The 14,186-nt window shown below is 38.4% G+C and overlaps 1 protein-coding gene across 2 annotated transcripts in view; it reads left to right on the top strand.

The window, feature by feature from the left end:
- The first annotated feature begins 6,106 nt into the window (after positions 1-6,106).
- prlrb (prolactin receptor b) overlaps positions 6,107-14,186 on the top strand; it is a 12,150-nt gene continuing 4,070 nt past the window's right edge. Inside the window, exons 1-5 of one of the 2 annotated variants that reach the window (XM_014024229.1) lie at positions 6,107-6,231; positions 6,803-6,938; positions 8,001-8,161; positions 11,972-12,104; positions 12,920-13,092. In XM_014024229.1, the coding sequence (XP_013879683.1) occupies positions 8,101-8,161; positions 11,972-12,104; positions 12,920-13,092 (367 nt within the window). In that variant the 5' untranslated portion in view covers positions 6,107-6,231; positions 6,803-6,938; positions 8,001-8,100. The remainder of the gene's footprint in view (positions 6,232-6,802; positions 6,939-8,000; positions 8,162-11,971; positions 12,105-12,919; positions 13,093-14,186) is intronic. The other variant, XM_014024230.1, reaches the window with a different exon arrangement.

Below are 14,186 nucleotides of genomic sequence, written 5' to 3'. Positions count from 1 at the left end.
ACAACTAAAGGTGACATAGACATTTTATTATGGTATAGTATTTAAATGTATGCCTGAGAAACATATATTATTACCCCTTTAATAAATTATAGTARTAAATCCTGCTTTTTGTGTAAGCAGTCTGTGTGGTTGTCCTTCATTATTTAGTGGCATAGGGGAGATCATGTAAACACAGACCGTTTCTTCTTCTTCTTCTGAGTTTATAAGTCATATGTTTATAGCTGGCAGCTTTATTTACTGCCCACACAGTTCCTCTTTAAAAAACACTGACTTTGTTTGATACGTGTTAGCAGAAAGCAAGGATCAGTTTTCACTCAAAACGCGGTCAAAAAAGGTTTTGTTTTGGCTGTGAACAACTAAAAAAAAAAACACTCGAGGGTCTGGATGACCTCCTGGTCAGAACAACAAGGTTCCTCAAAATATCTGTAACTAGTTGGAAAGTCAAAGAAAACTAATCAAAATGCTCTATTTTTTTTTTTCATTTTGAGTATTGAAAGTGAAATAAATGGGCTCACAAAAACAATAAACACACTTTATTTGGGATTTGTTTTAAGGCAGGGGGAAAACTGCAGTGCTGTAGGCTGGATAGTTCTGCATGTCATAAATGTCCTGCAGGTTTATTTTTGTCATAATCAGGGTTATAATAATCTATTTTCGCTGTCATGGCTTGTCATTTTACAACAACTGAACCGCAGCGGCTGTAAATGGGATATTCTTTTGGCAATGATTAACTGCGACTCAGAATAACTCAACTGTGGAGGATAAAAACAGCATCAGACGCTAAAAACGCTCCCAACATTTGTTTGATGGAACGTAAAATTATTTAACAAGTTTTATTCTTAAGTGGAAGAATGTGACAAAGAGGTGGAACTGGCACAGGTCRTTTCTGCCGAAACCTCATCTTGTCCTAGATCAACTTTTATATATTTCTTCAGAAGCAATATTTGCGTTCTTATGTTTAAAAAAAGGCTGTTACAGTTTTGTCTTATTTTACAATAATCATTCTAAACATGTTTTCATAATTACCCTGCAGGATTTTAGCCACAGCCTCAGAAGGTGAATACGTGCTATCAGTGTCCTACAGATGTCACCCCTGCTGCTGCTAATCCTCTCACAGAGTTTTGTTGCGTGCCTGCCAAAAAAGGAAAGAAAACTCAGTGCTCCCTAAAAGTAATACTGCAAACAGAGAAACAGTCTGAGAGCATCTCGAGAAGACAAAAAGCCAAATCTTATCTAGCCCTCTAATGTTACCATCATTAAAAGCTCGTCTGGTTTGATAAGCTGTGAAATTGTGGCTTTTCTTCATCGTCTTCTTCTACCTCTTATCTGTGATCGGGTGGAGGAGGGAAACCCAGACCTCCTCCTCCTCAGCAACACTCCCTAGATCATGAGCAATCCTGGTCCTGGAGGGCCGCTATCCTGCATGTTTTACTTGTTTCCCTGATTAAATCACCTCTTTAAGTTCTGCAGAAGCTTGKTAATCACCCATTTATTAAAATCAGGTGAGTTRAAGCGGAGGAACGAGTAAAACACTCAGGACAGCAGTCCTCCTGGACCACGATTGGGGGATGAATCCCTCCAGAGAGTTCTGAATGCATCTCTGCCCAGAAAACCCCCAAAGGGACGCATCTTAATCAGATTCCCGAACCACCTAAAGTGACATTTTTTTAATGTGAAGGAGCTTCCCTACTTCAAACTCACACCATCTTAAGCACTAAAGGCTGAGCCCGGCCACCCTACGAAGGAAGCTCATTTCGGCTGTTTTTATCTGGGATCTCGTTCTTTCTGTCGTGATCCAAACTTCATGACCACAGGTGAGCGGGGCCAGCCCTAGCCAATTTGAAGACCTAGGAAAGCTTTTAGGTGGCACCCCCTGTGTAATTTTCTAAATCTCACAAACATTCACTTATGAAATATTTGTCTGAGGTGCTGGAACAAACCATGTAGCGGAGAAGGGGAGCCATAGACTTAAATAACCCTTATGAGCCCCTCCCATTCCGTCCCGTTTAGCATCTGTGACAACATGGAGGAGCAGAAATGGCGACCATTGCCCACTTCGCCAAGATAGATGTCAAAATAAATCTGTGTGCGAGTAAACTCCTGTACAGCTACCGTTGTTTGTTTATTTATTTGTTAGTTCCTTCCTTCCGYCCGTTCGTTCATTTTTTACAAAACAAATGTTTGGCAAAAACACTCGTCTTGTATCTGAATCAGTTAATTAACAAAACTTTAACAACTAAATGTTTATTTTATATTATGTACAAGTTGTCGTTCCTTTTTTTTTTTTTTACTTTTTAACTGATTGTGACAGAACTTTCCTCGTCTATTTTACTGCTTAGCTATTTTGTAAATACAATTGTCTTTGAGCCCCAACTAGCTCTGCTACTTCCCCAAATTAGCTCAACTGCAACAAGCAGGCTAGAAGCCAGAGCAGAACACAAAAACGACTTAGAAAAACAATCACAGTCATTCTGTTCAATACACCACTCCCTCACTTCTGATGTACGTCATGGCGTTCCCACGTCTTGGTGCCGTAGGTGCAAAGGGTCAATACTTTGTGCTAAACATGATTCAACACAGAAGCTAAAATCTGCTAGCCAGTTCAACAAATAACAGTGATTATATTGGTTTTATAAGCTTATTTTAATTGTAAGATGTTATAAGTTCTGGTCAGATCACATCCACATTGAGGTAAATAAGATAAAAATCTGATTACTTGTAAAATGAAANGTGCTACACTGTGTAGCAATTTGCTACAGAAGCTAACATCTGCTAGCCAGTTCAGCAAATAACAGTGATTACATTGATTTTAAAAGCTTATTTTAATTGTAAGATGTTATAAGTTCTGGTCAGATCACATCCACATTGAGGTAAATAAGATAAAAATCTGATTACTTGTAAAATGAAACATTTTCCTGTTTCTCTTCAATTAGTGCACCTGTAACACAAACAGCTATCTGGAATTTTTACCTTTTTATATATATTAAATAGCTTATGTATACTATAAAATATTAATAACAATTTAATATCATATTAAATTGTTTTTGTCATCCTTCAYTAGAATGCGACCTATGACCGTATATGGTCAAAGGTTTTCTATTGCTTGTGTACCAATGTGGGCGCAACTCCTACATCAAAATAATAAAAGTAAATAATATTACCTATCAGTTTATTTAAAAGAAAAGTGAAAGAAACTTTTTTCATCCCTTTTGTATGGTGCCCCCTGGAGGGCTGGTGCCTACACCTCCCCTGCCTATTGGACTGGCTGGCCCTGCAGGTGAGGACTGGATTGTAAGATGGAGATTTGCSTTTTGACTCAACTCTTTCTTCTCCACGATGGATTCATCTCCTGCTCGCTGCTACCRTCACTCGTGAACAAGACGCCGTGCTGYTTGAACTCCTCCACCTGAGGCAAAGACTCCACCCTGATCCGCAGGGTCACAGTTTATAACTAAATCTTTAAAGGTACAACACTAAATTTCTCATCTGGTCAGGATAAATCTCTAGTGAAGTAGGGGTGCATCAAATTTACTGCAAAGTCTAATAAAAAAGAAAGGGATGGAAAAAAACCATCACAGTTAGTCATAATAACCTTTGTTCAGGTAACCCATGAATATTTTATCTTCCTGGTGATTCAGGTCAGGCATAAAAACTCACTGCATGTCACAAAGGGCAGATTAGGAGCTGAGAGCAGGATTTACTGGAGGCATACAGATAGGAAATGGTGTATGTAAAAAAAACAGAGAGAGAGAGAGAGAGAGAAATGGAGATTTGAGAATCAGAAATCAACAGGTATTCAGTAATGAGCCAAAGTCAACACGCCTGCGGAGAAAAATTCCCATGGCGACTTGTCAAACTCCAAAGGAAGCAGGCGAAGTTTAAACTGAGAGGATCAGGATCAGAGACAAAACTCTACAGTAAAACATAGAAAAGAAGAAAAACTAAACCCTATGGGACGAGAAAACAATCAAATACAGCCTTAATGTCATCTCAATAATGTCTTCCTGGAGCACGAGGTGCAATGAGTCATCGACACTACAGTAACAGAACTAATTTCAACGATCTAATTAAAGTCAAGACAGCAGGGATAATTTGATTCTAATGTTCCTTAATAAAGCAGCAAAGGACCTCGCTGACCTGCCGCGGATCTAATAGACGGGCCACAAAATATGCCAGTCTGTTACCCTGCAGCCATGTTTTAAAAAGGCTGAAAAGCCAAASCARTRAGTCAGAAATGATGGAAGAATGAAATAAGAACAGGAAGAAAAGTTTTGTCAAATCGGAAGAAAAGAAAAAAGTGTTTGACAGCCTGAATGAGGCGCAGCAGGGTTTTTGAAAATTGACAGAAAATCACAGTTTCCACCTTTAAAAAAAATTAATGGAGTTTTTTCAGTTTCAAAAACCTGTACATTTCTTAAGATTTGAAATCTATTGAGCAGACAACATAAATCTCCAATAATAAAGCATGTGTGGGCTCAGATATTTCACTTCGTGTTCAACTTAAAGTGATAATCTGAAAATAATTTGGCATTTGTTTTTAAATAAACGGGTGGGAGTTAAAACAACTCTTGTGCTCACTGTGACGAGYGAACACGGATTTGTTTGACAGAATGAATTTTGCGCTGAATCCACAAAAGGTGAATCTGAAGTGTTTGTATCACAAGATTCAAGGCTCTGCTCTCTAATGTCGTTTTGCATTTATTCTCCTTTTCTGTTTTGTTTTGTCGTCTTTATGAGCCGCTGTAAAACTCCTCAGCTGTGAATGATAAAACAAATCTCATCTGAATGAATGCAATTAACACAGAAGCGTTACGGAAATGATTAAGCCATAAAGAAATGGATAAAACTGCAGGGATTTTCAGGCAACCAGTGGCCTCGTACTGGGAGTCACTGTGAGCTTCTTCTATTCAAGGTGAAAAATCCTGAGGCGATACAGAAACTCCGGCGCTTATTATTATTATTATTATTATTATTTCAACAGAGGAACTTTTGTGTTATTTTTCTTATTGCATGTGTAATTTCCAGGCCTAATGATTTACGGCTTAAGGTAAAGTGCTTTGTTTTCACTACCTCTCAGTTTTTAGTGCCTGTTATGTTAGCTGACGTGATGTACGGGGCAATATCAGTCTGTCTTCCTGTTTTATACAATGTCCCCCTTTTCTAAACTGACAAGTTTAAAAAAAACAAGTGTAAAAATATAACTGCTGCATTGAAGTGATTCCAAAACAACTGGCTGGAAAACATGGGATATGTGATAATTCTAAAATAAAGGTCATGTGTTGCACATCACCCTCCATCCTTTCGAGTGCTTCACTTGTGTTGGGGATGACTCTCAGCTACTACCACACAGATTTTTAAGTTAGTGTATTTAAAACTGACTGAGTTATAACCATCCATGTGTTGGTTATTGTCCAATAACTGTGGCAGCCATCTTGAATTACAAATTAAATGCAAAAATTTCACATTTTTGCCTAATTTATAAAAAAAAATATTAAGAAAAATTACTTAAAATAACCATAAATTAATAAAGACTTGTTTTGTTGATGTAATATATTCTCATGCTTTTGTTTAACAGGACTGTTACTTATTATTTAAGGTCAGAAGCCATTGTCAGAGATATTTTGCTGACAAATTTAAGCTGATTTAGACACTTCGTCTTGTGAAAGCTTTCATCCTGAATGTGAAAGTTTAAAAATAAAACCACTTTKTTTTAAACCCGAATTTACACAATATGATTAATCATCTTACAATTTGTGTGTTGTTTCCTGTTTTGCAACAACCGGTGTAAAAACAAAAAGCCTTCATGATAAATTCATCAGCTTGTGATGCGTTCAGGGTCCTCTTCATTTCCAGCTACCATTTATTTCTTTTAGCCAATATTATCCTGATGCGTTTAGTAATAAAAAAGGACTTGCTTAGGAAAAGAGGAACTCTTCAAACTTTTTAAAAGTAACTGATTCAAGAGAAATTATGCAGAAAAGTGGTTCAAAAAGCAGAGTGGAGTGAGACATCACGCTCTCAGGTAGGTAGGCAGGTCGTGACGGCAACAAGCCCCGCCCCCCTCGGTGACTCACAGGGAAGGACACCTCCTCTCTGTCTTCTGTCAAGCCGAGCATACCTGAGCCGTCAGGCGGTGAGTTCGGCAGGTGTGCGGAGGACGAAGAAATGATTGAGGAAGACAGTTTATCCTCATCCTCAGCTGAGTGAAGACTCTCCGCAGAGCTCAGAAAGGTGAGTTCTGTTAGTTTGGATCTCTGACTCTGGGGTTGCTTTTAAATTAAGTTACCTTCCTGGCAGCAGGAAGCAGAACTAAGTAAATGTGTAATCAATCATGCTGAGAGTTTATTTTTATTTTTTCTGAAGCAAAAATGTACTTTCAAATGTGCAAATAATGAAAGTCAACATATTCCCCAGGTGTTTCTTATCAATTTGCATCACTAAATGTAATTTAATGTGCCTTTTTTAAATCATTTGGAACAATTAAATCTAACAGAAACCTTGTTTTTAATATATAAAAAGAAGCAGAAGTTGCTATTATGTGCATCTTTTTTCCACACAAACAAAAACACAATAGTTCCTCTGGTGAGTTCTTAATGTGGACTCATGTTTGTGTGCCTTGCAGTGATGTATTAAATAGAGCAGCATGGAAACACTGTTGCCTTGGTGACTGCATTTCTGCACATATCTCTCTAATAACATCTAAATTGATTTAAAAAAATGCTGAATGCAGTTGTTTAGTTGAAGGGTGAGGTTTTGAGCAGGTTGAGTTTCTTTCTCTTTTTCTTTTCTCTTTTTTTTCCAGGTTTTCCCATTAAAATGCAGCAGAATTTGAAACGCAGAGTTTAATTCTGAACACGGAGACCGTCCTCTCCCCTGCTCCCGCAATTGAGAAATGAAGAAATAAAGCCCCATCCAGGTCCCGCCTTGCCCAAGCAAAGGTGATCCTGTTAAAACTTGTCAGAGCAGGTGTCGTAGCACGAAACTCGAGCTTGTTGTCGTTTTGTGTTTGTGGCGCAGGAGAGGAGCTGCAATTGTGGGAAGAAGAAAAGGAATTGTGAAAATGTGAAACACCTTTAATAAATTACAGGCTGCTTGCTCAGGCGCTTTCCACACCTCCTCCTGCTGCTACAAATGACATTTATTTCAAGGTTGTCGGCGCATTGACAAAAAGGCTACTTTGGAGTCTCGAGCGTTCCCGTTTCAACCAGTACATTTCCAGTTCCATTCGGTGTAAAAACGTGTGGAAAAAAGGGACTTTAAAGCAAATGTGCAGCCGAGCCCTCGCTCTGACAGGAATTTGTAACACGATTGTCATTTTCAAACCTCTTTCGTGTCTTTATCTGTAAATCTTGACAAACATGAAGCCGCGAGAATAGGGAAGTCCACAAAGTTACCTCAAGTCTGTCTATCAGCCAATTAAAAAAAGAAACACCTAAAGGCACTCGTTGTTGCGAACTACGAAATCAACTGAATTCCTCGTCCTGAATTATATTAAATAGTGCAGATTAGGAGGTATTTTCTCCAGCAGTYGTCCAGATATATGAACGGGGAGTTCTGAAATGCGGGCATGCACTCAATGTAAACAAAGCGTTTTATCTTCTTCTTTCATCAACAAATCTGAGCGTGAATACTTCGGATAAATCCGATTTGTCCAACGTCTCTATCCCAAACATTTTGTCCATTGACAATGCCATTGTTGACTTCGACTGTTTCCGTAAGCAAACAAACTTGTTCCCGTAAGTAAACAATTCCACCACTAATGGTTCTCCACACATCCGGCTGTTTTAATTCTAGYTGATCCAGTTCTGAAAGCAGAAATGTGCAGCTTCTCGTCCTCGACGTTTCCATCTGGTAGATTTCCTCTCTGATTAACCACAATCTATTCATTCTGCTTTGGATGTCAAGGTTTCATCGTATGGCCTGTTTATGTCAGTTGGAACATGGAACAAACAGCCACTGGTGTCATTTGCTGTTTTCCCTCCACATCTCGCTTGTTTTAGGTAAAAACACGCCGCCGGGAGCCTGGAGTTTACAGGAACTCATTGAAAACATGCTGCTGATCTCGCTCCGCTGTCCCGGAGCGTGACGTTCGGTGCCAGGATGAGGAGGCGTCTCGGGTTGGTGATGCTCTGTATGCTCTCTGCGGCCCTCAGGTGTAACGGTAAGTTCAAATTCTGGAATGCTCGACTTTTCACATGCAGAAGTGTGYTGTTTTAAAGACAGAACCCCATTCACTGCTGTGAAGCATCCCTACTTTCTGTAAAGGTCTAGAAACTGCAAAGATKAGGTGCTGAGATTTTTTGGAGGGGATTGTCCCATTCAGGGCTGATGTAGGATTCTTGCAGGAGTCCTGGATCTTCTTTGCTCGATCTTTAATTTTATGTGTCAAATGTTTTGAGTTGGTGAGAGGTCTGGTCTGACAGAAAGTCTCTATGGGAGCATACCTATGTTCCTTGGAACCCATGTTCCCTGGTGCCCATGTTATCCTAGGGTTATAATGAAAGTCATGAAAAATGCTTGGCTTGTATATTTTAAAACAAATGAAAAATTCACTGAATTACAGTGCAGGCATTGTCCCGGAGAATGTAGATATTGGGGAACATAGGTACCAGGTAAGATAGGTATTTTGAAACATAGGTACTGGGGATTGTAGGTACCGGGGACCGTAGGTACTTTGAAACATAGGTACTGGGGATTTTAGGTACCAGGGACTGTAGGTATTTTTAAACATACGTAACCGAGGATCGTGTTGGAAAACATGGATACTGAGGAACATAGATATTGGAAACATAGGTACCGGGTAACGTAGGTATTTTGAAACATAGGTAGCGGGTAACGTAGGTATTTTGAAACATAGGCACTGGGTAACGTAGGTATTTTGAAACATAGGTACCGGGTAACGTAGGTATTTTGAAACATAGGTACCGGGTAAAGTAGGTATTTTGAAACATAGGTACCGGGTAACGTAGGTATTTTGAAATATAGGTACCAGGGAAAGTAATTACTGGGAAACTTGGATACTGGGGAACATAGATATTGGGAAACATAGGTACGAGTTAATGTAGATTCTGGGGAATGTAGGTACTGGGAAACATGGGTATCGGGTAATGTAGGTATTTTGAAACATAGGTACTGGGTAACGTAGGTATTTTGAAACATAGGCACCAGGTAACGTAAGTACTTTGAAACATAGGTACCGAGTAACATAGGTATTTTGAAACATAGATACCAGGTAACATAGGTATTTTAAAACATAGGTACTGAGTAACGTAGGTATTTTGAAACATAGGTACTGGGTATTGTAGGTATTTTGAAACATAGGTACTGGGTAACGTAGGTATTTTGAAACATAGGTACCACGGAACGTAATTACTGGGAAACTTGGATACTGGGGAATATGGATATTGGGAAACATAGGTACAAGTTAACGTAGATTCTGGGGAACGTAGGTACTGGGAAACATGGGTACAAAGTAGGTATTGGATTCAGAATGAGGTTTAGAATTGTCTTGCTAAAATATGCAAGAACTTCTCTGAAAACAACGTCATCTAGATGGGAGCGTATGCTCTAAAACCTTTTCTAAAACCCTTTGTATAGTTTTTTGTACTGATATGCTTTTTTCAGATGAGTTAGCTGCATTAATGCGAGKCTTTAATGCARCAACTTTTAAAAACTGTTACGGCCAGAGGTGTTTCTTCTATGTYTATWCTAAAGCATGGAATGACATTCCTCAAAACATAAAGTCCATTTCAAAACTACAGCCCTTTAAGAAGAATCTTGTCTGCCATCTGCTGGACACTTTTTRTTGTGCTCATATTTAGACGTCCTATTTTGCAAATGCTGCCTTCCTGAAATTTGGTATGCTTGTTTGTCTTTGTGTCTATGGTGTATAATGATGTGATTGTGGTGCTGTATTTCTGAGTGTTTTATGTGCAGCAGAACAGGAACCTGCTGTAAAACAGCAATTATGCTGAGTCAGGCTTGATTTTTAGTAATCTTTTCCTGTTAAATAAATAAATCAAATCAAATCAGWGAGGCAGATTTTGAACTGTGCACTGATCAGACTAGAACTGGGGTTACAGATCAGTCAAAACCTCTGTTTTTCAAATTGAACACCTTGCAGAGTTTGTAATAAACAGTCAGTAGAGCCCAACTGTAAAGTAAAATGTGATTAGTRGTGGACTAACATGTGACTAAAAACTGCGTCTATTTGAATGTAGCCTGCAGCTCTTCCGAAYGTGCCTGATGAAACATGAGTTTTAGGATCATGTTTCACACCATGACACAAGACCTGAGCTTTGTTTTATAGCCTTTATTTTCAGACTATTGTGGCATTATTTCAGAGGGACTTTTGCACTTCCTCCTGCCTCATGGATGTTTTGTGACGCTGTGTTGTATTTTACAGACTTAAAACCCTTTGATAACTCTTTACAGTTTRTCCTTAAAACAAATCTGTTACACTTTTAAACATAAATTATCGTCTGCTGACAAAGGCAAAAGAGCAATAATAGTTTAGTTCATGTCTGGAAGCTCATTTGTTTGCTGTGTTGGCAAGATATCTCATAAACCACTGGATGGGTTTTGATGAAACTCAGTTTGATTCAAGCAGGAAGCCACAATAAAGTGTGTAGTGAATGCCAAAAATGTCAATATTTCATCATTTTTACATATGTTGAGCTAAAACTTGGTGTGGTATTAGCTAAAAATCATCTGCAGCTTTTATTCTAAGATCTGTCCTTAAAGCTTCTCCTCATTTCAAGATGGCTGCCAGAGCTAGGAAAAATAAAAATGGCTGACTTTGTCCAATTTACAGCTATTGAACTAGTGTGATTRAAGCTGACTGATCTTGTGAGATCGCACAATATTGACTGCAAGGTGTTATTTTCAATGTTTAACCAAAATGCCTGCAACTTTAACATTTAGTTTAAAACACTGCATTAAAGGTGGCGAGCGATATGCACCCCTTCAAGGAGCACTAGGCCTCTAAGAAAGAATAAAGAAATATGATCTGTTAGCGTTCAGAATATGTGATGGCTATGTCTCTCAGCYACTCTCACACCAAATTTTAGCCCTATATCTGCAATATTGACTAATTTATAAAGGTTTTTGTGTTTGCTAAGGTCAGCTGTGGTGKYCATCTTAAATTGGGTCGTTCTGAAAGTTAATCAGATATAGCGTAGTGTGTCCACTGATTACTTCCTGAGTTTCAGTAAAATCCCTCCAGTGGATCACGAGATATTTCAATAACAAACACACACRAAACAATAAAATAGGAGCCACGTTCATTCTATTTACTCCGTTTTGAATCATCTGGAGATAATGWAGACACATGAAAGGTGCATTATACTCGAGCAAACGAGAGGAGGTGAAAGCACGGCCAGTAATCTCYTTCAGTTCATGAATTGCTGTGAAGCACGAGCAGCAGATTGGTCAGACGGGCATCAAAATAGTCCCACTTCTTACGGCTAATATAGCATCCATAGCAACAGCGGCGGAACAATCAGCAGCTCGATACTGTTGGACGTCGAGTCACAAGTGTGATAGATGTTCTTCGCTGCCTTCATTACCTGTGATGATCAAACCAGGCAAACAACTAGCTGTTTACATGAAACAGGAAGAATGCAAAGCATGCCTTAGTGTAAATGTTTCACAAAGTTCTGTCAGCAATCGAAGCACATTGTCCGAGAACTTGTTAGGAGGAATTACAGTAAAAATCTTCTGTTTTAATTATCTTTAGTGCAGCCTCTGTCCTTTCTAAATACATTGACATTAATTCACCCGTGACCTTACCTGTGCTCTACTGTCTTCTGTTTTGTTTAACCTAAAATAAAATATTCCAGTTCTATGGGTTACAGAAATAAATGATCTTTTCACAAACGTGTTGCTTTAGATCACTGCCTCCCGCTGCTTATGGTGCAGTTCTAATGGTGCTAAGTTTGCAGAAGTGATTGTTTGCCACCCGTGTTGCCAGGTGCGTCTCCACCGGGGAAACCGGTTCTGCTCGGCTGCAGGTCCCCAGAGAAGGAGACGTTCACCTGCTGGTGGGAGCAGGGCTCCGACGGAGGCCTGCCGACGGTGCACCRCCTCTACTACGAGAGAGAAAAGTCAGTGCTTGTTTCCTTTCATTTCTCATTAATTTTGACCTCCTGTGGTGGGTCAGCCGGTGCAAAAAAGCTGATAAGAAGGGGAAATAAGGGGAGACCCACAGTCCAGAGTGCCTCAGCTGGGCCCAGAATGGGGATTTTATCGCTCTATTTTGTGTTTGTCTTAAGCACAAGGCCACCAGATGGTCTGCTTATAGTTTATTACCCACACAGAGAACGAGTAAAACTTGTTTCTGGTCGCATCAAATAGGAAAAATACTGAGTCCCTCTGTTCGAATGACTGTGCTTAATGAAGTGTTTCACTTTCATCCAATCATCTGATTTTAACCGTTTACTTCTGTTTGAATGTTTTTTGTGTGGTAATTATATTTTTTCCTGTTTGTCCATCTGTTTTCTGCTCTCATTTTTTGTTTTGCATTTCCTAATTAAGATGCTTCAATTACATTCTTCTGAGTCCGGGCCTRCTTAATTTCATTGCTTAACTGTTTGTTTCAGTTTTTGCTTTCGGCTTTTCTATTTTTGTTTGCACACAAGTCTCACGTTTTGAAACATTCTSTCTCTTTATTTTGAAGGCGTTTCATAATCCTTCCCGGTGTTCTCTTGTCAGTCATTCAGGCGGAACAGCTTAAAAATTTGACCTCTTGACCCCGTTAAAACCTATTTCTGCATTCAGACTTGTGCAGCAAGTTAAAAGAGATTCCCTTTTGTTTTTAACACGATCTGGAGCATGAAAAGAGTGCACGTTTCTTAATTTATATGTATTTAGTTCATCTACATCCTGGTCATTAAAAGGATTTGTTTCGGTTGTTTTACAGTTTGGATGGAATCCGCGAGTGTTCRGACTACCACTCGGCAGGAGAAAACTCCTGCTTCTTCGGGAAGGASCAGACCTCCATCTGGGTCGAGTACACCCTGAATGTGGTGGCCTTCAACGCCCTCGGRAACACCTCGTCAGACCTCTATAAGATCGATGATGTGATGACAATTGGTAAGAATGTCTCTGTACCGTTAATTAGCTGTAATTTAAACTTATTTTAAACTACAAGAATAAAGTCATAATATTACGACATTAAAGTCATATGAGAATAAAGTCATAATATTATGAGAATAAAGTTGTAATATTAAGAGATTATAGGCGTATTCTAAAAGTCGTACACGAAAAAGCATGCAGTCACTGCATTTAAATGAGGAATGTTGAGCAACTTGTCAAGTTGTTCTTTGGTATTGCTTAAAATAAATAGTTAATCTTTTAGCACATTAGCATCAAATTATTAGTAGCAATAGCATATTAATCTAACAGTGACCCAAGTCATCGCGGACTACTTTATAAACACAGAGACACATGGCTGTACACATAAAGAGGCATACAAATAAGGAGGAAATGAGGAACGGAGAATGGACACGTCGTGTAAGATTGTGATTTTTTTTCTCATAATATTATGACTTTATTCTCGTAATATTACGACTTTATTCTCATAGTATGACTATTCTCATATTATGACTTTGTTCTTGTAATATTACAACTTTACTCTCATATTACGACTTTAATCTTGTAATACAACTTTAATCTTGTAATATTACGACTTTATTCTCATATTGCAACTTTATTCTCATATTACAACTTTAATCTCGTAATATTACGACTTTAATCTCGTAATATTACGACTTTAATCTCGTAATATTACGATTTTATTTTCATTTTATGACATTATTCTTGTAATATTACGACTTTATTCTCATTTCATGACTATTCTTGTAATATTATGATTTATTCTTGTAATATTACGACTATTCTCATTTTATGACTATTCTTGTAATATTATGATTTTATTATATTTATACAAATATATATACAACATTATGCAACTTTATTCTCATATTACGACTTTAAACTCGTAATATTATGACTTTATTCTCATATTACGACTTTGATCTCGTAATAATAATTAAAAAAATCTTGTGTGGCCCTAATACTCTTTTGTACATTCTAGAGAGACAGGTGGACTAAAAGTTACTCAGCTCTACTTCTTTTTGATCATTGGGGTGTGTGTGTGTGTGTGTGTGTGTGTGTGTGTGTGTGTG

This window comes from Austrofundulus limnaeus, unplaced genomic scaffold (assembly GCF_001266775.1).
Source record: "Austrofundulus limnaeus strain Quisiro unplaced genomic scaffold, Austrofundulus_limnaeus-1.0 Scaffold413, whole genome shotgun sequence".
In the NCBI taxonomy this organism is placed as follows: domain Eukaryota; kingdom Metazoa; phylum Chordata; class Actinopteri; order Cyprinodontiformes; family Rivulidae; genus Austrofundulus; species Austrofundulus limnaeus.
The sequence above is the reverse complement of the archived record's forward strand: the minus strand, read 5'-3'. Positions and strand labels throughout refer to the sequence as shown.